This window comes from Sciurus vulgaris (assembly GCF_902686455.1).
Source record: "Sciurus vulgaris genome assembly, chromosome: 9".
Taxonomy (NCBI): Eukaryota; Metazoa; Chordata; class Mammalia; order Rodentia; family Sciuridae; genus Sciurus; species Sciurus vulgaris.
In genome coordinates this window covers 23,575,790-23,602,801 of record NC_136469.1, presented here as the reverse complement: position 1 = coordinate 23,602,801, position 27,012 = coordinate 23,575,790, and the positions used below count along the sequence as shown (strand labels likewise).

The 27,012-nt window shown below is 33.7% G+C and overlaps 1 protein-coding gene across 1 annotated transcript; it reads right to left on the bottom strand.

The window, feature by feature from the left end:
• Positions 1-1,057: 1,057 nt before the first annotated feature.
• On the bottom strand, positions 1,058-26,967 carry ABCE1 (ATP binding cassette subfamily E member 1). The gene is made up of 18 exons (XM_079154154.1): positions 26,815-26,967; positions 22,662-22,795; positions 21,137-21,222; positions 19,403-19,500; positions 18,228-18,345; positions 17,681-17,818; positions 17,424-17,493; positions 17,081-17,177; positions 16,181-16,270; positions 11,597-11,718; positions 8,530-8,751; positions 7,491-7,550; positions 7,341-7,399; positions 5,168-5,278; positions 4,938-5,080; positions 4,689-4,811; positions 2,967-3,078; positions 1,058-1,577 (listed from the first exon to the last, which is right to left on the bottom strand). Exons 2-18 carry the CDS (start codon positions 22,762-22,764, stop codon positions 1,530-1,532), a joined length of 1,800 nt encoding a protein of 599 aa, XP_079010280.1. The 5' UTR covers positions 22,765-22,795; positions 26,815-26,967; the 3' UTR covers positions 1,058-1,529.
• Positions 26,968-27,012: the final 45 nt, after the last annotated feature.

Sequence of the window (27,012 nt, the reverse complement as noted above, 5' to 3'; positions counted from 1 at the left end):
AGAAAGAACTATGCTTTTATCATATCCCAATTTTTTTTTAGAATTGGTAAATAAAAGAAACTTGTCTCATTTCACTACATATATTTGAAATAATCACACATTTAACCCATCTTAAAAACCAGAACTACTTATTTTGGTGTAATCGCATTTATGTACAAAACAAACCCTTTACATATTCACACTTAGGAAAGTGCATAGAAAAAAGCATGCAAGAATAAACTCAAACACTGATAACCTCTTGGAGGGTAATGTAGGGAGATCATTTTTTATTCCATATACTTCTGAATATTTGAATTTTTCCACAACAGACATGTATTTATGAATTACATAAATTTATTTTCAGAAGGCCTAATAAAGTCCAATTAAACCAAACGTTCTATTCATTTGCATGTTAATTAAGGCTTCTATTATAATGAGCTGCAAAAAGTCCTGTCAAATACTCTCCAATTTTTCTGTTTTGCTTGCCCCAATATTTATAGTAAAGCTTCTTTTTCACATATCAGTTAATTCCAGTTCAGTGCATTAGTAAGGTTTTGATAATGTCTACTGTGTCCCAACTTAGAAACGAGTATGTCTGGTACCAAGGGATGCTTTGTATTGCTGTCTCTTGCATTGATGCTGCCACGGGGGAAGTGCTTTACAATCCTTGACTGCTCAGCAGAAAAATCTGTGGTTTAAAAAATACATAGATTCTCAGGCACCACTCTTAAAAATTCTGAGTCTGTATTTATAAGGGTAGCATATATTCTTTAGAAATACTTTGCCCTAAATTTTGATCAGTGATTATATAAATGCATGTTTAAAAAATGACAGTGAGAGTAATTACAGAATCTTACAGAATGTAAAAACTGAAAAATCTGAAGTTTTTTTTTTCTTTCCTTTTTCCTTGAGGGGACACTAAAGTAATTTTTGGATAATGATGTTAAAAAGCACCAAAAAACATTAAAAATAATGTGTAAGTTGGTAACAAATATCCATTTTCTAACAGTGGTGTTTTGTAGCAATCTTCCTTAGGAATCATACACTGAATACAGTGCAAAGACTGAAAACAAATAAATATAGTCCTGAAGTTTATTTATCAAATATTATCAGTGTAGTCTTTGACTGGCTTTTAAAATAGGGCAGTTTCATTATACTGGCATACTTGGCAAACCAGATAAGTACAGAAATCTTTGATAGATTTTGAAAATGGGGCAACACTGGTCAGCATTTGGTACATGAATATAATACACCTATTGAAAATCTTCCCATACATCATGAAAACTTGGAGGTAATTTGTATAGTTTGAAATGTCTTCATTTTAGAATATTAAGGACAAAAAGGGCCTTATCATTCAGAACAGAAAAGTGCCATTTTCTGTGTTCAGACTATAATTTACAATATACCTGGCTTTTGATGTTACATTAAAAAAATCATTCTTCAAGCTCCAGAGTATGTGGGGCCATAAAACCTGATTAAAGTCTTATATGACAAAAATCCCAGTAAATGTTTCTTTTAATAAATGGCTTATCAATATTCTCAGATTCAGTCTAATCATCCAAGAAAAAGTAGTTTCCACTCTTCTTTTGTTCTACATCCTAAAAAACAGAGAAGCAACAGTCATCACCACCACTCCCTCACATGGAGTTTCGTGCAAGGCATTAGTACAACAGGACCCGATCAACCTCCATCTGCTTTCGGATATTTCTGTCCACTGCTCAAAAGCAAGATTACCACCATCTGTCCCCATCCCTATTCCAAACACCTCACTTATACCAACTCAAAGTTCCTTCACAGAAGATACAGTACATACAGGAAATCTGCCATGTACTAGAATTCTGTTCCATTTTTATCATCTTTTCAACTTTTAAGCACCTAGACTAAAAGAGCTAACTTTCAGATGGAAAACTGCCTATATTATAACATATATATGTATGAATGAAATAGTTCTTCCCAGAATGTTTGGTAGAACGGTAACATTTACCTAGCTGCCCAGCTGCTCCCTTATTAGGATTAAGTTACAACTAAGATGAAAGGGAATACAGAAATGATTAATAGGTGCACTGGGAGACTGACCCATAAGCCTGCCCCCGCAAATGACAATACCAAGTGTACATAATGATTCAGAAGAAATTCATGTCCTCTTTTCTGCCTAATATGTCTTTCAAAACTGAGAAAACTTTTCAATTTTATGACAGGACTCGTCATTCCTTCATCCTGGACTGGGAGTAACATCAACCTCTTGTAAACAAAATGTAGCGCACACTAAAGGGACATTGCATTAGGTGCTTAATCATACAATTATGTGCAAGATGACTTTGCCTATGGCCTGTCAAGAGTTCAAGGTTTACTAGCAAAGCTAGGACTACAAATATGAAAACAAATGCTATAGCAGAGAACGTTAGAAGAGAAACATGGAAGTGAGTACTAAGGGAACATGAAAACAGCAGAAATGCTTTCAGAGCTTGTTCACTGCTGATTTGTGCAACCAAGGAAATTTTGCCTTTGAAAAAACAAATACCATATTTCATAGATTAAATCAAGCACAGGGTGGACAATTAATTTATGGCCTAGAAAGAAAAAACACTACTGATTGATCTGACAGTGTTTTTTCATTGTTTAGAATTTTACACTCATTCACTTGTTTGGACTTGAAATATGCATTTTAGTCATGAATTGAACAACATGAAAAATATTCAGAGAAGCTGCTTAAAGTATTCTTGAAAATTTCATTTCAATGGATGATTAGTGTAATCTTTTCCAAAACATTTTAATTAGCAGTTAACACAGTACACACAACAGTATGAACACCTGAGTCCATGCAGCAATAGTAGCTGTATCAGCAGCTGCTATCAGGTATTAAAATGAAAAAAACACCATGAATCATAGAATCCATGAAATATGGTACTGGCTTATTTAAAGCAACAGTCTTTCCACTGTTCATACTGATAAATTTATCCATGACTTAAAACAGTTTTCCCACATACCTTAATTGAATTGAGTTTATTTATTCGTGGTCTATAGTTGTTTGGATCTCTTCTGAATGTAATTTCCAGCTGAGACAAAAATTTGTTCATGCCAGCCAAAAGTGTTTGAGGACTGTGGGGGAAGGGGATAAATAATTTTGATTAAGTTTTAACTCCCTAAAGATAATTACCTTAAGAGATAAAAAGAATAACTGTTCCCTTGATTCTCCTACCTTATATCATCTGGATAACAGTATAATCACAACATATTAAAAATCTTATGTTCAGAAACAGCTTTGCTTGGACTATACAGTTTGCTTGGCAATAATATTTTTGTGCAAGACAAACACAATTTAACCTGTGTTTCTGATGTGGACAAAGAAACATTTTAGAAGTATTTATTTTTTTGCTACGGATGACACCTAGGGCCTTGATGACACCTCTACCCTTTGAGCTGCACTGCAAGTATTCCTTTTTTTTTTTTTTTTTTTTAATTTTTGAGATAGGATCTCAAGTTGCCCAGGCTGGCCTTGAACTTGGAATCCTTTTGCCTCAGCTTCTCCAGTCACTGGGATTACAGGCATGTGCCACCATACCCAACTCAGAAGTATGACTTTAGAAAAACAAAAGATCATTAATAAGGAATCTCAAACTGACATTTTTAAGAGAAGAGAATTTATCAGTGAAGGGAATATGTACTTCTACACAGTGATTTTCAGTAATAACTCCTTTTATGCTTTATACATCCTTTTCACCCAAGGTAGTTCTTAAATCAGCCAAATCACAAAATAGAGATGGAACACTTTAAGCATTTTATAAACACAAAGGGGAAGATTATGTGAATGAATGTTTTATATATTGTAAGAAATTTCCCTAACTCTTCAAGTAATGTGTAATTCTCAATAACTGAAATAAAAAATTTTAAAATGAAGAGTTCTGAGAAGCTCAGTACTTTTATTTTCTGGAAGAATCACTCAAATAGGAACTCCATGCCTCCTTCTGATACCAGAAAATATTATACTGGAACCACATGAAACTGCTGTTTAACGGGTCAAAATGTTTGAACAGTAGCAATTTATATGGTTTAACCTAACTGGTTTTAGCATTAATGGTAACAGAAATTTCTTATTAAATGACTTGAATGTTAGGTTTCTCTATATGACAAGCACCCACAATCAAGGCAGTCAGGAAAAGTGAGAGGTAAAGTCATTCATTTTTAACTCTGCTATGGATTGGTATCAGATATTTGTGATCTACTGTTAGCTCAAGGACTACCAGAGTAAGTTGGGAAAATCATGTAACCACTTTGGATCTTCTTTTTGCTTTTTCTGTCATGTAAAAAACAAAACAAAACAAAACAAAAACAAACACAAAACAGAACAGGATTTTTCAAGTTATTATTTATAAAACTAAATCACGTTTTGGAAATCCAAATAATAGAACAGGTAAAAGTTAAGCTGAAAGAAAATGTGAGGGGCCCAGAGGTATTTATGCTTATATTTAGGGTGAGGGATTCCAGCTACATTCTAGGACTGTTTTTCTATATGTCCTACCTAGATGATAATAAGAATCATCTTGGGAGTCAGAGTAAGGCACAGAATTTCTGGCAATCTCTTTCATTTAAAAAAACTAAACAAAAAGATGAAAGAGGTATGACTTTAATATCTATAAGCTTACTAAACATTTAAAATGTGATAATTTTCTGATTCTTAAAACTTAAGTTTCTGAATATTTTAATCTTACCTGTTTGCAACTGTGTTCTTAGATGGAATCCCATCAAAAACAATGACCCGATCTGCTAGATAGGTGGCCATGATGAAGTCATGTTCCACAACAAAGGCTGTCTTCTTTGCATGGAGTATGAAACTAAAATACAATGATTTGAAATTCTTTTATAGCTTTATATCAGAAAACCTTCAAATGTGATATTAAGCACACTTATATGCCAGTACGCATAATCGAAAGTAACAGGCTTACAAGCAAGACATTTACCGTTTGACGACACGAGCTGCCATCAGTCTCTGCTCAGAATCCAAGTATGCAGATGGTTCATCAATTAAATAAACATCAGCAGGTTTGCCCAAACAAAGAGCTAAAGCCACTCGCTGCAGTTCACCACCAGATAATGTCTGCACCTAAAAATAAGTTTACAAAACTGTGTAAAGAAATCCCAAATCTGAAATAAAATTCAAAAATTAATGAACACAATTATGTCAGCATACCTCTTGATCAATGATGTTTTCAATCTGCAGAGGCTTCATCACATCAGTCACAAATTGTGGATGAGTGTAAGCATCTCTTATCTTTTCATGTAACAATTGGCGAACACTTCCCTGTTTTTAATGGAAAAAGTTTTTAGGTGATAAAAAATACAGATTTGTGTGTGTGTGTGTGTGTGTGTGTGTGTTTGTGTGGACTGGGGACTGAACCCAGGGCCTTAAGCAAGTGCTCTATCATTGAGCAGGGTCTATACCCTGAGCCCTTCTGAAATTTTATTTTGAGACAGTCTTGCCAAGTTGCCCAGGCTACCCTCAAACATGGGACCCTCCTGCCTCAGCCTCCTAGGAGTAGCTGGGATAGCCATCATACCAGGTAGTACAGAACTCTTCAACTTATGAATCTTAAAGTTAAACTACAGAGAAAATCTACAGATTGGCTTCTAACAGGTATCAATTGTATTTTTAATGCTTATCCAATATCTATAGCATGTTTTGATTTTTAAAATTTAATATTCATTATATCCAATAAGTAAAAAGGCAATAATAATCTAAAAATTTAAATTTAGTGATTTCAAGGAAGAAATAGAGTGGAAATAATTCTGAATCCATAAGTAATCATTAAGAGATAACACAAAATGCACCATAATATTCTGGAGTTGAATAATAGGATGCTTGTGTTTACTATTTCAGGATAGGGCTCAGTCTGAGAACTTAAAAATGAAGATTATGAAAAGTATCAATAATGAAACACTTATTGTAAGCAAAAATGTCTGAAATGGGCATAACATTGATTAGGTACTGAATGCAGATATAATGGTTAAAAAGTTCAATACAACATCTGCAAAAATCAAAGAAGTTAACTTTAATATAAGGTTCCCAAGTTTTATCCATAAAGTAGTATATATCAGTATTTCTTTATGGTGGGATAACCTTGCATTTTATGAATGTATCACGCTGTGTTTATCCATTCACAAGCTATTCATCTGGATTACTCCTAATTTTTGGCTATTTTAAATAATGTTGCTATACATATTTGTATGTGAATTTTGGTACCAAGGTATATGTTCAGTGCTCAGATATATATCTAGGAGTGGAATCTGATAACTTTGCTGAGAAACGGCCAGATTATTTTTCATAGTGGCTGCGTTATTCTACGTTCCCACCAACAATGTATGAAGTGCCAATTTGGTGTTCACATCTTCTCCAACAGCTACTACTATTTGTGGATTTCAGTCATCCTAGTGAGTGTGAAGGGGTATCTCACCCACATTTTGATGAGCATTTCCTTAAAAATGAATGATGTGAATAGCACATCTCTTCATGTGTTTACTAGCCATTTGTATTTGTTCTTTAAAAAAAAATGCCCTCTTTAGGGGAAAGGGTATTTTTCAACTGAATTTAAAAATATATTCTTTTTTTTTTTTTTTTTTTTTGCGGTGCTGGGAATCGAACCAGGGCCTTGTGCTTGCAAGGTAAGCACTCTACCAACTGAGCTATCTTCCCAGCCCCTAAAATATATTCTTGACATAGATCACTAGTTGTTCAAATGTTTTCTTCCACCTTGTAAATGGCTTTTCCCCTTTTCAATGGTATCATTATGCACAAACTACATTAGGTTTTTAAAGGTCTATTTTGGAAAAAAGATAACAAGCAGACTTAAATTTCTTTCTTTCTTTTTTGGGTACCAGGGATTGAACCCAAGGGCACTCAACACATCCCCAGCTCTATCTTGTATTTTATTTAGAGATAGGGTTTCACTGAGTTGCTTAGCGCCTCGATTTTGCTAAGGCTGGCTTTGAACTCTCAATCCTCCAGCCTCAATCTCCCAAGCTGCTGGGTTTATAGGTATACACCACAGCACCCAGCCTTCAAATTTAAAAATATTTTCCACTAGTAGTGGAAATGAATCAAGGACTGTAAAATTAATACATTCATTCACCATTTTTGTGGAGTCTAACCTGAAGAATTTAATACAGTAAAAGATTTTCTTTTTTTTGGTATTCGGGATTGGAACCAGGACTTTGTACGAGCTAGGCACATGCTCTGCCACTAAGCCACATCCCCAATCCCTTATTACAAAGATAAAGCCATAAGTACGTGCGTGCATACACACACACACACACACACACACACACACAATTTTCTTTGATAACCAAATAAAAGATAAACAACTCACAGTTGATTTGGGGCTTATTTTCTGGGGCTTATAACTGACATTTAGAACTGGCACTTCTCCTGAAAAATAATATGAATACACAACACATGAAAACTGTCCAGATTTTTAAAGTTTATGTGGAGCAGAAAAAGATAATATTTACAACAGTACCTCCTTCATCAGGTTTAAGTCTTCCAGCAAGCATTCTGATAAAAGTGGTTTTACCTGTACCTGGCAACGTAACATAGAAAAAATTGTTCAGAAAGATGCTTCACATTTCAAGTAAAGCATAATGTCCTATTTGTTTTTGATTGAGAAATTTGTTTTAAAGATAATACATTAACACTTTGGAATCTGAAGGTCATAAAAAAAAAGTACTTAAATCTTTCATGGTTTGTATTGAGTATAAGCTTATTAGGAGAAATAAAGACTTGTTCAAGCATATAATGACCATTCTAAAAAAATGGTAGGTCCATAAAGCTTAAGTCTTAGGATAGTTTTTAAAAAGACTTATTTAACTAAATTATCAATTAAAATGGTATAGGGCATTTTATAATAGATATCATTATTTAAAATTATTTACATAAAGCACTTGAGTTGCAACTCAATTGTAAATTCATGCTGAGGAAGAATGTTATATTGCAATAATCCTTACACAAAAATTTTGTAGTTTTGTTAGAAGATTACAAAACAAATTGTTTATTTTTAAATCATAAAACATCACCAGATATTTAGTAGTCAAGTTCATCTTACAACTATACTTACGATGACAATTTATATTGAAAATGTTGGTAACAGAACTATTTACCAAAGTAGACAGAGTACTCTGAATTTAAGTAAGTTCCAAAAGAAGTGTACAAGGAAAATCTTAAAATAGATTACTTCTGAATTACCAATTTATCTTTTCCTTCCTAGTCATTATGCAAGATGATTAAATGCCTTAGCAATTTATAGAGAAAAACCAACTGAGCAAAAAACATCTTATTTTCAATGGAGGTAGTGAAACAAAATAGGAAATATTAACTTGTTTAAATGACAAGATTAAACTATAAAATGCCACAAAAATATGAAGCTATACCCAGAAATTCATGGATTCAAACTCAGCTGCCAATTCTCAAAACTGGGTTGAAGCTTTCCATGGAATAGGCAAAACACACTTACTGGACAAACAGTATTTTTTAACATATATCAAAATATAAGAAAATCTTACCATTTTCCCCCAGCATCACCATGATTTCAGAATCTGTGAACTCCCCAGCTACAATGGCTAGTTCAAACTCTCCCATCTTTTTCTTCATCCCTGGATATTTATACATGCACATCTTTTTAACTTCTTCTTCATTTGCTGTCTCAGCCACTTTAAAAACAAGTGATGCATCTCGGAATCTCAAGTTTTCTGTTGGCACATAGCCATCCAAAAAAATGTTTATGCCTATTGGGAAGAAAAGACCAATTACAGACTAAACTTTCCCCAAACCCTAGAATTCTTGGGAAACATTTATATATAAATTTTAAATTTCTGTGCATTTTTGATAATATGTAGGGTACCACATAATAAAGTGACATCATTTTTAGTTTAAACAATGCCAGTTTAATCAATTCATGCATCTTTACTTAAGTGTCTATACATATCCACACATCTACATGCATACATCAAACACATTATTTCTTTAAATGATTTAAGATGTAAGATTATTTCAAATTTGTTGCCACCAGGCTTTATGCAAAATATAGCATTTTATGTCATTTTCGCTGTATTTTAAAATCAAAATTGTAATTTTTCTCTAAAAATAAGTGTGACAGGTAGGTAAGAATGGAATATTTTCAGACTGACCTAAAGTAGTTTCAGAAATAATTGTTTAAATAAACAATTTAAGTTATAAGTATTCAATCTCACCATGAGATAACACACATTTTGAAGCTATAGTTCACTACGTTTTAAAGATTAATTTTGTAGTTTCATGACAAAGTGAATAATGAGCTAACTTCATTTAATATTTGTTTTTACTCTACAAAGAAAATCCCTCTTTATCTAAAGAGATTTTTTTTTTGTATCAGGGATTAAATTCAGGACTGCTTAACCTCTGAGCCACATCCATATCCCTTTTATTTTTGATTTTGAAACAGGGCCTTGCTAAGTTGCTGAGGCTGGCTTTGAACTTGGGATCCTCCTGCCTCAGTCTCCCGAGCCACTGGGATTATAGGTGTGCGCCACCACACCTGGCTAAACAGATTTTAATACATGAAAGTAAACTAACATTGTACCTGAGACTCCCTCTCTACTAAAACTGTAAGATCCACAATGACAGACACACAAAAAAGAAAAGTGAATTATTTGGAAATAATGTAAGAACTATCTTTCAATGTTTCTAACATTTAAGTGAAAGAGGAGAAAGATAGTAGTTGAAGTTTCACAGGGTCTTGAAATGCAGTGTAAGGAATTTATTGATTTCATCTAGAACTGAGAGCCATATCAGGGGGCCTGGATCCTTAGCCTAGAACGCAAATGTACAACAAACTTTGCTAATAGAAAAATAAACAGATATGTTTAAAAATTGCCAAAATCAGCAAGTTTTTCGACCTCATATAAAAATTAGAAATGTAAATTAAGAAATGAAAGCCAAAATGACAAGGAAATATAATTCCAGGAAACTCAACAGCCACTTATTTCAAGTGCCTAACCCATCAGTTAAGGAAACAAAGGCTCAAAGAAATAAGTGACTTTGCTGAAAAAAGTTAGTCAGTCTTTATATTTCTACTATAATGTTTGTCTTGTCAGTTTAAACATGAGTTCAAACTATAGTATCTTTACGGTTCATAGAGCTTTTTAATACTTATCCATATGTCATAACCTGATTCTAAAACTATTATATGGTACGAAGTACTAAATGTTAATTAGAGAATAAAATATCAATAATTGGTTCTGATGTCACCCTTAAAGCTTCTGTTAAGAAAACTGGGCAACCTCATAAATTTTTCCTTAAAATATACATCTATTTATCTTAAATGTGTAAGTGAGTAAGTTATAAATTCTTCCCCCACATCTCTCCCTCTCTCCCTGTACTAAGGACTAAACCCAGGGGGCACTCTACCACTGAGCTACATGCCAGCCCCATTTATTTTGAAACAGGGTCTCCCTAAGTTGCCCAGGCTGCCTTTGAATTTGCAATCCTTCTGACTCAACTTGTACTGCGTAGCTGTGATTACAGGTGTGTGCTGCCATGCATTACTCCTTCCCTGCATCTTAAATTAAAATATTTATGCTTTTTTTGAGTGGCAGGGTGGGTACTGGGGACTGAACCCAATGGCACTAAGCTACATTCCCAGTCCTTCTCTTTATTTTTATTTTAGAATAGGGGCTAGCTAAGTTTCTGGAGGCCAGCCTTGAATCCTCTAGGGGAGTTGCTGGGATTACAGGAAGCACTACCAAGTCTGGTGCATTTCTTAAAAATTATAAAAGCAACCACCATCTTTTTAAGAAAAGGATATAATAAGATATACATTTATTTTTCTAAGAGTTTTTTAGGTATCTCAATCCCTCTGAAGAGATAAGGAGAAAAAACATCTATCACACTTCCAACCCCCCCAAAGCAGTCCTTTTTATGTTCTATATTGTCAGCTTTGGAAAAAGAGAAGAAATACAGAGTACAACAGAAGTGAGTAGTGGAAAGAAAATAAGAAACAAATCAAAAGGAAAAGATGCAAACTGGAGAACCCATTGCTTTCAGGAGTCATTTAGTGGTCAGTAGTTTCTACTTCGTTTAATTTGTACAGGAGGAGACATGGAAGATGGTCAAGAGAGTCCCTCTTTCCTGAAAGTTCAGGGAATGAAAATTTTAATATGCTTATTATACAACCTTATTAGTTTCAGATAGCCTTAGTTCCATAAACTCAGGACATGGATTACAGATAGAATATGATGAGCAATGAATGAATTTTAAGAGTTTTATTACTGGCATTGGCCCATCAAAGATAAATTAAGAAGATAAATACTGCAGAAATCAAAATACAGTTAAGACTTTTAATAGAGAAAAAATAGTAAAACTGCATATCTATCCACTCCTAACAAAAAATTCTCTATAAAAGAAGTGTACTTTTTCTATATAATCTTTTATATACAGATGTTTTTTCTCCTATCGTTTATATTCTCCTCAGTGATTAAATTCCAAAAGATGAGTAGGCAATAAAAAACTAGTCAATATCAATAAAAATACATTTTCTAAGCATCAGAGTGGAAGAGAATACAGCATGTGAAAACATTTTTTTTTTCAAGTTACCTTCTCTTACACTAAAAGGCATAGTGACAACACCATAAGCACTCGGTACACCATATAAACAGCAGATGAAGTCAGAGAGATAGTCTAATACACTTAGATCATGCTCCACCACAATGATATATCTGAAAATCAAAACAGACTTTTATTTTAAAATTTAACATAACCTATATAATTAGATAACTCTTCTATTTCTTTTTTTACCACAGTTGTAGATTGTAGGAATAGATATATTTTAAATCACTTAAGTGTAAAGAACATATTAAGCAAAGCCATAAAATATTTCTTACATTGGCTATCAATGTCTATATTTAAAAATGTTTTCCTAACTAAAAGGAAAACCACTAACATAAAAGTTTACAGATATATGAAATAAATATATTTTGGTAATAAGAAACACATACTAATAAACTCTACAAAGTAGAAGCAATTATAGTGATGTTAATTCAGATACAGCCTAAATTATTTGAACCTTATGCTACTCAAGTATTAAGCCCTAACTGTTACTGTTCTGCCGCATGCTAGGTGTAGCAGGGGATGCATAGAGAAAGATAGAATAAAACCCTTAATCCAAGAACTTTCAATTTTTATGAGGAAGACAAGAATGGATATGAAAAAAAAAAAAAAAATGAAGCAATAAAAAAAAAAGATAATGCTGGATGAATTATATGAAGGCTGGAAAGGAAACAGGTTTGTGTGTACTAAGGCACTTTATGCACGAGATGTGATATGACATGATCCTAAGATCTGACTAAAATGATATATAAAAGCATTACTATGATGTAAGAAATAACCTGCCATCATGTATCACTTTATTCCTATTCCAAGATAGTCCAAGATGTTTAAAAAAAATTGTCCTGAAGACATCTCAAATGCCAACTTAGTAAATCAACCTGCAACAAAAATTCTCCATTTTTGTATTAACCCATTAAGTCTCAAGTTTTCAATTCTGAGAACACAATAAATATTCAAATATTATTTCAATGTTACCACAAGTGGTATACTTGTTGTTGAATTTAATTTTTATAGGTATTCCACCTCTGGAATAACGGGACAGAATGGGCTAATGAAATCATCATCCCCCCAATACAGAAAAATAACTGCTTATTCTTATTAATATACTACATAAATTATCAAATTTATGAATTCTTTCCCAACTTTCTGTGCAATAATTTTGTTCTTTTCCTTCTCTGCCTAAATTCTAGTTTAGTCTCTCATTACACTTTTTTTTTTTTGATATTGCTGTATTTTCAACAAATCTCACTTTCTTCAGATCCCCTGATGTGGCTCTCAATTCCACATGAAATGAATTTCCTTAGACTCAAAATCGTCCAAAACTTCAGCTTTCTTTACTTCATTTATTTATAGAAAAAACTGAAATATGGACCTTTTTTGCTGAATAATTCATTTCTTCATTTTTTTGTGTTGAAAGGCTATTTTTTCCTTAGTCTCCACCTGTTGAAATTCTACTTGACCCTCCTTTAAGTTGCATCTCAAATCCTACCCACTGTAGGTAGGATACTCTTCCTAATAAGCAAATGATTATAAACTGTTTTCTCCACTCTTGAGGTCTTATTATAAGTATCTGAACACATATTAGTCAAACCTCCTCGCCTCCCCCTCTTTCAAATGAAGCTTATACAGACAAAAGCCCAAAAGATGACTTCAGTCTGTCATTCTGTTTTCTGAGTGTCTGGGAAGAAACAGGTATCAGTAGTACAGTAACAAATCTGTGTTGTAAAAATTTGCAGTCTATAATTAATTTTGGGTTATTTATCAGTTTTCGGTCTTAACTCTGTAACTTTCTATCACTGTCTTTTCTCTAATTCATCCTTTCTTTTTTCCTTGCTATTTTTCCAAAGATATGATCTCCAACATCTTTCCATAGCAATCAAGACTGAATATATGTTGTGACACCAGGAGAATTTCAGGATAAAAATAAACTTCCTATGGCTCAGTTAACAACACATTATTATACATGGATTATTAAAATGTCTCATTAGTTTTTCCACTTTGTCAATCTAATTTGTCTTAACATGTTATTCCTAATTATAATTAAGGTTACTGCTCTGTCCCTCATAGGAAAAATATCATATGTATTTTTTCTTTACTAATTTTTTCCTGAGGGTCATCCATACCTGTTATTTATTTCATCTATTTTTCCTATATAGAATAGCTCCTGATCTCTTAATATTAAATTTATTCCTTATAAAGGAGTATAATCACCTCATGTCTTATTTTCTAGTGATCTGTCTGAACATTTATGTACTAAAATGCACATCAGCTGGTTGTGAATTATTATTTTTTGGTGGTACTGGGGATTGAACCCAGGGGCGCTCTACCAACTGAGATATACCCCTAACCCTTTCTATTTTTTGATAAAAGGTATTGATTGTTAAGTTGATTTGACTGGCCTCAAACTTGTGGTCCTTCTGCATGTGCCACTGTACCCAGCTTTAGCTAACCTCTATACAATGGTTAGGAAGTTATTTTATATTTGGCCAAGTAAGACTCTTTACCACAGATACTCAAAATTTCATTCCAGTATCTAGGTGGATTATTAATCTGTAGGACTTTTCTTCAAATTTAAGGAGCTGAGGTTTTTATTAATTCTAAAAAAGTTATCAGCCATGACCTCTTCATGCCTTTAAGATTCTTAAAGTAACAGCAATACTCTTCTCATTCCATTCTCCATGTTTCTCCACCTCCCTTTCAATTTTCAATCTCTCTCTCTCTCAGCATATGCCACAAAAACTCAGATCAACTTTTAAGGTTCTCAATGCTCTTTTCTACTAGCCCTAATTTATCTAATCTGTTTAGGGATTTTTTTTTTTTTTTTTTTTTTTCTTTTTTGTATAGGGGATTGAACCCAGGGGTGCTCAACCACTGAAACACATCCCTAGCCCTTGTTACATTTTATTTTGAGAGAGGATCTAAGTTGCTAAGGCTGACTTTGAACTTACGATCCTCCTGACTCAGCCTCCCCAGCTGCTGGGATTACAGGTGTGCACCACTGTGTCTGGATATTTGGGGAGTTTTTTTTTTTTTTTTTTTTTTGACATAAGAGGGTTTATTAAGCAAACAGAGTGTCTCCCTGCAGGGTAAGAGAGAAAATGAGAGAAAGAGAGAGCACATGCAAGAGAGAGTGTGAAATGTGAGGAGGAGAGAGAAAGAATGTGGATATTTGGGGAGTTTTTAATGGTACAATACTTTTAACTTCTAGATTTGTTTAGGATTTTGAACATTTCTTACTTTTTTGTAGCATAATATTCTTAGGGCTTTTGATCCTTTTAAATATTTTACATTATTTAATACTTCAGCATTCCTATCTTACATCTGCTGACTGTATTCATAGATGGTTTTCTTTTGTAATTTATAATCCTAGATCTGAGCTCATGCTTTATTTACATGTATTATGTATTTACATGTAGGAATCCTGTGCAATCATATTTGAGGGTATGTCCCTCCAGAGCAGTTTGTTTCTCCTATATACTATTACAGGTCTAAAAATCCCAAAACCCCTTTTTATATTACTTTCTCACCTTGAAGGGTTTATAGATAACACTGGTTACATACATTTGAATTCCATAGCCAGAGATTTGAAAGGGAGCCATCCCTACACTTTCAATATGTTTATTTGACATTTCCATGTGCTGACAATTTGTTTCCAAATGGCCTGTTCGCTGAGAAGCAGTTCCTTGAGAGCCCTGCCATATTATGTGTGATGATTCAAAGCAAGGTGTTGCTTCTTTTCTACAGTGGGGGCCTATTAGGGACATCAGTAACATCTGGAAAGTCATGCCCTTATCTCTTTACTTTGCAATTCTCAAAATTCTCAATTTTCTTTTCTTTTCTTTCTTTCTTTCTTTTTTTTGCTTTCTTGCAAGATAAACCATGTATTTCAAAGGACATTTATTAAAAGTTATTAAGGAGAGGCATTATGGTATATGAAAATGCCATCCATAAAAACAAATGAAAATTTCCCATGTTCTGATTAGTTTGGCTATACACTAAAACAGTAATCTAGGACACATAACTAGCCTCTTTGATCTTAAACTCCTTCAACTGAAAAATAGGACATACCTAAATATTCTCAGCAAGAATGCCATCAGGATCAAATGAAATAATAAATTTAAAAACTTTGAAAACTACTAAAGCACTTTATAAATACATGGGAAAATGATTACTTAACAGAGGTGGTTAAGAACTCTCTTTTGCTCAGTAAGATTTTAAACACTGATATATATACTCTAGTCATTCTTATAATGTCTTAAATTAGTGGGTATGAGAGAGGATTCCATTTGAGACTCTGGTGAAAGCTAAGGATCTACTTCCCAAAATGGAATATAAGTATGTGAAAAATTGCATTTAATTTCAGAGAATTCATAGGTTTTCTACAAACAGAGATATTAATATATGAATCTTGCTCTAAGAACTTTTGTTCTAGATAGAGGAAAATAAATTTTGGTGGTAGCTCTAAATAACCAAAATGAAGAACCTATACATGTAAATGATGTGATTAATTTTTAAAAATCTGTAAAGCCCCCCAAATAAAACAACACAGGACTATTCCAGATCTGTACTTACCTATCTGGATTTATTAGAGATCGTATAGTAATAGCAGCCTTTAAACGCTGCTTGACATCTAGGTAACTAGAAGGTTCATCAAACATGAAACTATAAGTGAAAAAAAAAAAAAAAAAAAAAAAAAGAATAATTTTGAAAGACAAACATGACATAATTCCATCTTGCATGTTACTTTAAAGCAGTACTAACAGTGTCTGTGAACCAGTAACAATAAAAATTTCTGTATTCTGATCAGAAACAAAAGTTAAGAAATCAATTATGAAAAGCAGGACTGTATACCACATTTGGGGAAAGCCTCCCAGATTTGACCAACTTACAAACTGGTACTACCTCAAAAAAAAAATGTCTGTACTAATTTGGAGAGCCTTTCTCTTACTTAGGTAAAGTACAATTGCATTAAAGTCAATAGTTTTTTTGGAGGGCACTGCACAGAATTCACAGAATACACTGTGGAGAAGAGCCACCTTATACTAGATACCAGAGTGGACATGTGAAAAAGACAGGAGCAGAAAACAGCTGGGAAAAGAGTGGTACTAGAAGGTAAGAGGAAATTTGCCATTTTCAATCTCCTTTTCTCCCTCACTTGGCATGACATCCTGACCTACTGTAGTGGTCTAAAGATCCTTTTTTTGCTTGAGGTATTTAAAAAAGCTTGCTGGGTTGGTTGGAGAACTTAAGTCTAAAAACTTGGAATGTATAAATCATAAACTACTTATCAGGGAATAACAGGGAAAATTGATAGTGGATGCATAACTGCTTCAACATCTTACTTCAAAAGTATAGCTTAAGATGCCATTAATTCTGCTCAAAACCACTGCTTTATTAGCAGTATTACAAATCAAAGCAAAAATAAAAATTAAGATATATATATACACATATAAAAATTGTAAAGAAACCTACATATCAGCTTTCTGTATGCAAACGACAGCACAAGCAAATCTCTGCAACTCTCCTCCTGAAAGATCTTCAACATTTCGTTCTTTTAGGTGGGTTAAATCTACAAAGAACATGGAGGCATTGTGTTCAATGTTGTCAATTTCATTTTACCTCTCTGGACAAGACGTATATTGCATGTCATCACTCTGGGTTTGTATGACATTTCATACGAAAATTGCAGAATATTAATATGCTTGACAATTACTAGAAATTTTCCCATTTATTCCAATAATCCATATAAAGATGTACACTTTTATAAATTTAAGTTCAGGGTCTTTTAAAATACATTAACAAAATAAATACTTACCGAGTTGCTGACATACAATTGCCTGTGTTTTTGTTTCATCCTTTCTGTCCAAAATAGACCCCACTGTCCCCTGTCATAAGATACCAGAAATAGTTACCATTATTTTCCTTCAATATTAAAAAGAGTTACAAAATAAAATGAGTTTACTCTGATGTAGCTTTTGTATTTCTATATAAACTATAATATATAACATATATTTCTAAATTATAGTTTCTATACAAGCTATAATATATAATTCTTCCTGAAAAGCAACTGACCTTTGCAGCCTTGGGAATCTGGTCCACATACTGAGGTTTGATAATGGCCTTTAGGTCATCTTCCAGAATTTTGGTAAAGTAATTTTGTAATTCAGATCCACGGAAATATGTCAGTATCTCCTGCCAGTCAGGAGGATCCTAGAGATAAACATGTCAAATTTAAGTTAACAATACAATTGCAAAGAGGATGAATGCTACATAAAATTGAACATATACTCCAACAGAATACTTCAGACTTTTAACTTTAAATTTGGAGGCAGATTTAATTTTAAATCAAGGCATACCAACTCACAACATTTTAGGCACTCTCAGATAAGGAAACAGAACTCTCAGTTAACTAGAACGAATAGGTTTTGATTCAAAAGGACAAATAGGTTTTGATTCAAAAGGAATGAAAGAACTTCACAGTTTCTCAGCATTAAATCTACAAAAAAATCTTGAAAATAAGAACATTAAAAAAAAAAACAAAAACACACACATACATTTCTCCCTTCCAAATCTTAAAAAACATCTGAAGATACTGATTTTTTTAAAAAGTAATACATACATCATATTTTCCAAGGTTTGGCTTTTGCTTTCCTGCTAAAATTTTTAAAGCAGTCGACTTTCCAATACCATTAGTTCCAACTAATCCCAAAACTTCACCTGGACGAGGGATAGGCAACCTGGTGTAATATACAAAAAACAAAACAAAACAAAAAATCAAAAAACCCTCAGAGTTAGATAGCAACAGCTGTATAACATCACAACAATGTATTTGAATGCATTTGCACTTCACACACATCCATTAATAAGCTAAGAAATATATGCAGATATTACTGGCTATTAGGAATAAAACAGCCAAGATTAACTTAAACTGTTAATTGTTAGAAATGCATCCATGATCAATATTACTCTGAATTTTATTTATTCAATGTCCATTTTAAAGTAACATTTCTTCTTTACATATAAGGCTCAGTTTTAATGTATAGCAAAATGCTTGGTACAAAATTACACAGCAGGTGCAACCTCACACTATCATTTTTATTTTCTTCTGGCCTGCCATTTACTTACAAGAAGAGAAGTGCCACATCAACCAGAAAAATTCCATTTCATTCTCCCTGCTGCAGTTGGCCCCTTAAAGCTGGCAGGTTGAGAAATACCTTTTTATTAATAAAACCTAGATTCCTAGATTCAAAATATTAATGTTCAGCAGACAGAAACCTCAAACAACTATGGATCTTGTGATTTAATATGTCTAAGTTCACAGTGATATCCTCTGTGAATAAGATTAATAGATTAAAAAAAAAATTAAGGGCAAGTTCACTTAGAAGTTATTTTGGGGATAAAGTTACTAGGAACAACAGTCATTCTCAATCCTGGTTGTATATCAGAATTACCTAGGACTTTTTCAACTTCAACTTCCTGATGTCAGTCCCTACATCATTAGATTATAATGTAATTTAACTGGGCTAAAACCTGGGGATTAGCAGTTGTTTCAAAGTCCCAAGTCTTAATTCTAATATTAACCAGAGTGAACCATCGACATACATATACACACATGTATATATGCATACACACATATATATAAAATATAATTTTGCATGATGCTATAATATTCTCTTCCCCTTTGACAGATGGTCATTATCAGTTTCCCCCTATTTTGGCATTTCTCTAAAAATTCCAAATGTATTTTATTCTTAACTTGAATGAAGTAAAGAAGAATGTTGACATGAAACATACCTGTGAAGTTTGAAGGCATTGGCACAATATCGATGTGTTGTTTCTTTTTCCAAGTTGCTTGGTAAATTGACAATTGATAAGGCGCCGAAGGGGCATTTCTGGTAAAAAAAATTAATTTCTTATTAATCTGTAGAAAAATACACATGACTAAAATGGATTAAGAATATTTTTATAAGCAGTCTTCCAAAGATAGACATTTTATAAGGATGTCAAATTTTTTTTTTTTCATTTCTTTTTCTTATTTACTTAAAAATTAAGTTCTGCTGGGCATAGTGGTGCACGCCTGGAATCCCAGCACCTCAGGAGGCTGAGGCAGGAGGCTCTCAAGTTCAAAGCCAGCCTCAGCAAGGCCCTAAGCATCTTAGTAAGATTTTTGTCTCAAATTAAAAAAATAAAAATGGGCTGAGTGTGTTGCTCAGGGTTAAGCAACCCTAGGTTTAATCCTCAGCGCGCGCACGCGCGCGCGCACACACACACACACACACACACACACACACACACACCCACAAAGTGGTAAGGTTGCCAGAAAAATTTCATAAAATAGAAGCACATCCAAAAAAGGGAAGTGTTTTCTAATATAGTAACCACCATCTCTAGCCAAAACTATTAATTCTTTTATAAGTTATATTTTTCTACTAGTGGAGTAACCTTATTTACAAAATATCTAAATGCACATAAAATGCTTATAGGTTATAAATGATTCAAACCTCTCTAATGTTACAAGTAAAAAGTACTACTATTGTTTATAAGGTGAATTATAAGTATTTTGTTGTTCAGAAGTATATATTACCTTCCTACCTCCAGAAAGATTCATTTCATTAGTATGTTTTTCAGTTACTCAAATGCTACTTCCAAAATTTTGAAATCTTATTTTCTTAAAGCAGAAAACAAACAAAACAATAACAGAACAGATGATATTATATTGTTCAAAGAAGACTCCCAGCACCTTGAGCACAGGCACATATACTTAATAAAAGACTAGTAAATATATGCTAAAAGGAATGTTTCCTGCTTATATTTTCAAAACAAGGGAAAATGTTTACAGGTATCTAGGAAAGTTTTCTAGATACTTAACTGAAGCTTCAGAAACCAAAGTAAAATATACCTATGATTTATCTGAACAATTTATAGGGTGGTATCCACACTCTGGTGAAGTTTCTTTTTGTATTACCTATAAATAAAAATATCTAAATTAAGACTTGATACACTGACTTCTAAATTCTTTTTATGAGCTAAATTTGGAAATTCACTACTCAAAAATCAAGTCTAATCAAATTATTCAATGCGATAAATACTGAGTTTTTAAAAAATTACACAATTGGGTAAACCCATAGAGCATGTGTCAAATATAGTAGAAGCAGAACTGAAAGATTAAATTTAAAAATTTTGTTTGTATGTATTTCTACTTAAAAGTGGTAAACAACATTATAGACTTGACAGTCATACTTTTTATACTTATATTTCCGAAACATTCTGGAAAAGACATGCTGGAAAAAGTACATCTCATAAAAAGCTGAATAAAGAGAAATTAACTTGGATTGGAAATGGTTTTATGAAGTTATGTGGGGGAAGGAGAATCTTTCAAAGAAACATCAATTTAAAAATGATATCCTCATTGATATAAGAATACTACTTTCCTTTTTTATTAATTTGATTTATATTTTGTAGTCGGAATTTTCATAGTTCATTTTTGGATCAAAGATGTGATATAATAAATAAAATACTATCACTTACCTTAATACAAATACCACAACCAATACAAAGAGTTTCAGAAATCCATGCTATTTTGCTCTGGGGAGTAACCTCTATGCATAATTTTCCTGGTAAAGAAAAAAATATGTCATTTTCCATCACTTTCTATAATTTTCTGATCATCTTTATTTAGGCAGTGTTGGTTCCAACTTTCCAGAGAAGCAAATTTCACAAACAAAGGCCACACTAAAAAATACGTTTGAGATAATGTCTTAAATCAGTGTTTTGTGGGGGCAGCCTTCTGAATTCAATTTCTGAGTTTATTAGTTACACAAATATTCCATTAGGGAGACTTCGCTAATATTATTATTTTATATACTATTGGGGAAGAAAGTGTGCTATCAAAAATATAACAAACTCTGAACCTTTTTATTTGTAAGCTGTCTGACCTTTTATGTGGTCAAGCATATTATATATAGGAATTAAATATATTAGCTACATCAGTTAAACACCAAAAAAGTTATGCAGTCATAATACACAGGTAAAATTAAGCATGGCATTAGGAACATCAACAATGAAATTTTTGAATGCATGGAACACAGTAATAGATGACATCGAAATTTTTTTTTCTCTCTCTCTTTTTGGTATTGGGAACTGAATACAGGCTCCACCACTGAGCTGTTTGCCATTTCTCACTAAGTTGTCCAGGTTGGCTTCAAACTCGTGATTCTTCTGGCTCTATGTCTGGAGGAGATGGGTTTACAGGTATGTGCTACTGAGTCCAGCAAAAATTTTCTTTTCACAACTAAGTCTAGGACTGGGATTGTGGCTCAGTGGTGGAGTCCTTGCCTAGCATGCAGGAGGCACTGGGTTCAGTTCTCAGCACCACACACAAAACTAAATCAAATAAAGTCATAAAAAAAAAAAAAAAAAACCACTTAAAAAAAAAAGATTCACTTAAGTCTAGACTTCAGTAGTACAAGGTAGCAATCACATAATATATCCTTTCTAAAGACTACCAACGATTTGTTAGCTTTTAATTATTAGAAATTTATTTAACAAGTGAGCAAATAGCTCATCTTGTAGAGTGCACGCGTCCTGTGTGCACCCACCTGGGTTCGAATCCCCGGTACCTCGGAAAAAAGCAAAAGCAAAAAAAAAAAGAAATTTATTTAACCTTGAAAATATGCCAAAACTTTATGAATAGTCATTGTTATTATTTTTGTTTTCTAAAGATAAGAATATAGTCAAATAGAAAGTTTTTTGGTAATCCATCTCATGACTTAAAAGTAATTATAGGACTTTGCAGAACAGCAAAAATTCCAGTAAATTCTGGTTTTATTTCACATTTAGTAAATAACTATGATTTTTTTTTTTTTTAAACAGGGTCATTTATTCACCAAACAATAAAAGATGTTTAGAATAAACTCTGAATCTCTTTATCTCTATAGTATAAAGAAACTAATGGGGGTAATAAAAGACAAACTAAAGCCCATAAAAAACCATCAAACCAGTTTATTTTCTTTTAGGACCTTTTTTTAATCCTTAAGTGATCCACATAACTTACCCATTCGAACCACAGGACAACTTTTTTTGCACTCCTGTCGACATTTCTTAGGTTTACACTTGTCATGGTTGACAATAGCAATTCTCGTTAATTTGTCTGCCATAATTGTAACAAAGTAAGAATATCCAGCTCTTCTGTTAAAGAAAAATTAACAAAATTATGGCAAATTCAACACAATTAGTTAAGAAGAAAATTCATGGGCAAAAAAAGTAGACATGAAGACACAAATAATCATTATATGATTAACTGGAAAACACAAAAGAATTTTTAAAAAATAGTAAAAAATATCTAATAAAGTTGTGAAAAAAAATCTTACACACATACCTTAATTAGAAGATTTATAAGGAAAGAATAAAATAGCAATAAAAAAATAGAAATATACTTAACAAAAAGAACTTTCAAAACCACTCAATGATATAAAAGATCTAACTCAAATAAAATGAACTTCTATCTCAGTTTTCACAATACAGAATAGACAGTACCAGCTATTTCAATTTTCCCTACATTTATACATTTAATCCAATCTCATGAAAACAAACAAGCAAAAAACCCAAAAACCAAGTAGGCAAACCAAATCTAAACTTCTTACAGAAAAAGCAAAGAAGTAATAACAGTCTTGAAAAGTGAATAAGAGAAAGGATGAGAGAACTTCCAATTATAAGGCCTCAGTAATTAATACTGATACCAGTATGAATATAGACCAATCAAATGGAAAGACCAGATATGAAAACTAATATATATGGTAAAGATGTTTACTCTTCCCTACCCCAAAACAAGCATTAGTTTGTGTCTTATCCAACTGACTACAATAGATACTACTGATGAAAATGGAAAATAGTTATTAAGGCCATGACCATCATGCTGATCAACTGAGAACTTGTGATGTGGCCAGATGGACTTTATGCAAATAACAATGACATCGACAACATGTATATATTGTGCTTATTTTAAAAAACTTTTATAGTAAGTCTTCATATGACTTCATATGATCAAAGTGAACTTAAAAATCTTACAATACCGGAATGAACCCCACTATTATATATAATTATAATGCACTAATAAAAAAAATCTTTTATGGTACTATGCTTAGTGCACAGACATTAATTTCCTTAGAACGGTGATTAAGATAAATAATCCCCAAAGTGCCTTCATATTCCAGTTTATTTCAATATGTAATGAAGAAAACTGAAGCCCAAAAGACTATCCATTAAAGACATTGTGTTGGTTTCTGTGATCCTCCACCCTGATCTTTTTGACAGACTGTTTCCCTTTGCACATTTTTCAAGTCTTTCTCAGGTTCATCAGTATGATTAGGTTTGGAAAGGGACAAGAGATCTTGTTCCTCAATGCTCCCAGACAATTGTCTCTTTTTCCTAAAAACAGTTAAGTTTGGTCTCTCAGATCATCCAAGTGCTTTAGTCATTAACAACAAAAATCAGATCACTTCCTTTCATTTGAAGTTTTTAGCTAGTGGCTAACTTTCATCCTTATACAACTCCTAACATAGTTCTTTGCTATTTTCATCTGCTCATAGATGACATTCTATTAACTGCCTATCCTCTCAGTTCCTTAACTCCTCTTTTCCATAATATCTTCTACCTTACCACAGTCACTCATTATTCTCTAGACCTAAAACCCTAGACCTTGTCAGTACAAATAACTACAATCCTTCCATAACCTCAATTTCAAATATTCCATTCTCCAACTACTCCTATTGTCAGCTCACCGCTCTAGTACATCACGATCCAACAACTCTTTGATTCCTCCCTCCTCCAAACATACTACCACTTAAAATCTCTTGATCCTGCCACATTCCCACTACCTCAGCCATAGGTATCTTTATTTCCTTCAAACCAGCTAAAGTTCCACTGTCAATCATTTACACCCTCGTCCACAATCTTGGTTAAATCCATCTTTTCATCTGCACGGAGCTAAAAATGAGGAGAGACGAAAACAAACCCTGCTGACTGGTTTCCCTTTAAATTCATCATCTCACATAGACCCTCGCCAACCAGTAATCACACTACCCTACTTTCAGGTCCTCCCTGCAACAGTGCATAGCACTGAGGAAGTGCAAGTTCTTTATATAAATGCGTGTACTATCTGTATATAATTTATGCAGGTCCTCTTGTATATTAAGTCATCTCTAGATGAATTATACCTCATACAATGTGAATTCTATGTAAATAGTTGTTACACTATATTGTTTAGGGAATAATGGCAAGAAAAAAAAAGGTTGCACATATAGTACAGATGTAATTTATTTTCAAATATTTTTGATCTGTAGTTGGTAGAACTTGCAGACACAGAACCCCCAGATATGGAGGACCAATTGTATGTTATTTCCCTAGGTAAGTCTACTTGTGCACAGAATACATTCCCCAGAAAGAATGTTCATAAAATTCTCCCTGTCTTTCACATCAATTATTCTCTCTACTGGCTCATGCCCATCAACACTTGTGATTCTCCTGCCTCAGCCTCCAGAGTGGATGGGATTACATTTAATTTTTTCAAACTATTTTAAAACCAAAAGACATGTTTACGGGATAATATAAACATATCAGAGATAGCTAATAGACTGATTTATATAAAAGGAGATAAATTATAATGCACTTAAGAAAAACATTTGCACAACTGTTAATTAACTATATAAATATTATTAGTTCAATTTCTATGCTATTTTCAAGACTTAGGGAGTTCCCTATTTTTCTTTTTCAGTAGGAAAGATTTGGCATAGTAGAGCTTGGTGGGGAAGATTATAGTAAATGACTGAGGTGAATAAAAAGGGATTTTTAAAGATATTTCAGATCTGAAGACAAACTGTTCAAAATACGTGCTCAAAAAGGTTACCCTTGCTGTTATTCTCCCAATCAGGAGGAAAAAACAGGAGCGAGGCATTTGCAGTCTAAGGTCAACATCATTACAATGTTGTTTGAAAGCATTTAAAAGATTGTTAATTAAGGATGGGTGAGATGACATGCAATATTCTAACCTATGCTTACTGTACACTATTAGTTATATAAAATACTTATAATTATATAAGTTGGGAGAGGCGGGCAACTGATTTCAATGGGTCTCCTCCTCCAGCAATAGTTTTTCCTTAAAAAAAATTTTTTTTTTTTAAAGTATGAGAGAATCAAATTTTTAGTTAAAAAATGACCCCAAACACCTTTTGGTTCAACTAAAAACCTTTGGTTATTCTGAAAGCATTGCTGGTAGCTGGTACTGAATGAATATTCCCAGCATACAGGACAAATGACTGCAACATATATTCCACTATCATAACTGTCTACTTAGCAGTCCCTTGGAAGACAAGGTAAAAACAATAAAAAGTTGTTTTGACAGTTATTCCTTAGTCATTGATTTTACCATTTAAAAAAAGAAGAAGAAGAAAAAGGAAAGAAAATAATTACGTAGTTCAAGGGATGTGGAAATTTGGCCATCATTCATTGTCAACAAATACTAAGTGACATCAGTACGAACCCCTGAAGAGACATCTAAAGTATTGAGTACCACCCTCGATCTCAAGGAATTTAAGATATATTAGGAAAAACCCCCAAAACTATGTACCTTCAACTGGGAAATTACATGAGATAACACCAATCACAGCCAAGTACACGTCGCTCTATGAGAAAAGCCGAGCGACGTTTGTCCATAATTTCTGTGAAGCCTGGGAATGGTCTAGTGCTCGACTTCATGGCGGCAAGATGCCATGACTCATTCCACAATCACCAAACGGCAGAAAGTCACAGCTTCCCACTGCCAAATACGCATATAAGTAATCGATCCGTTTTACTCTGAAGGGATGTTGCAAGTTCTGAAGGTGCATCCATCTCCAGAAGGGTTTGGGAGCAGGGAAAACCGGGTTGGCTCTCAGAGGCTACGGCATGAAGGACCACTCTCCCTGCCCCTGACTGGGGTGGACAACAGCAGCAGAGGCAGGACTGCTAGAGCGGAAGCGCTGGGCGCCCCCGAGCTCTCGGCGCTGCCGGTGCTCTGGCAGTTCCAGCTGTCCCGCCCGAGCCCGCAGCCACGCGCTGCTACTGTCCCCACAGCCGTCACTGAGGCCTAAACAGGGGCTCCCGGAACATCGCGTCTTTCCAAAAAGGCAGAAGACAAGTAATGGCCAAACCCCTCCCACCTATTCACGTACCTGGAGAAAGCGATCCCCTTGCGGTGGGGAGTGCTGAGGCCAAGACAGCTTTTGCCTTCACGTTTCAGTCGGACAGCGTGTTCCTGCGGCCATCGGCCAAAATGGCGGTGCCCAGCCGCCGCCTCGCGTAAGCCACAAGGGCGTAGTACGCGTGCGCGACAGGGCGCGGGGCGGAGCCCTGGGGGTAGGTTAGGGGAG

Excerpts from the sequence above, each read along its gene's own strand:
- ABCE1 (XM_079154154.1), bottom strand. The coding sequence starts at position 22,764 with ATGGCAGACAAATTAACGAGAATTGCTATTGTCAACCATGACAAGTGT. Across the intron at positions 17,819-18,227 it reads CAAACCTTGGAAAATATGAT|GATCCTCCTGACTGGCAGGA; the intron begins GTATGTATTACT and ends GTTTATCTCTAG. Across the intron at positions 7,551-8,529 it reads GGTGATGCTGGGGGAAAATG|GTACAGGTAAAACCACTTTT; the intron begins GTAAGATTTTCT and ends TTACGTTGCCAG.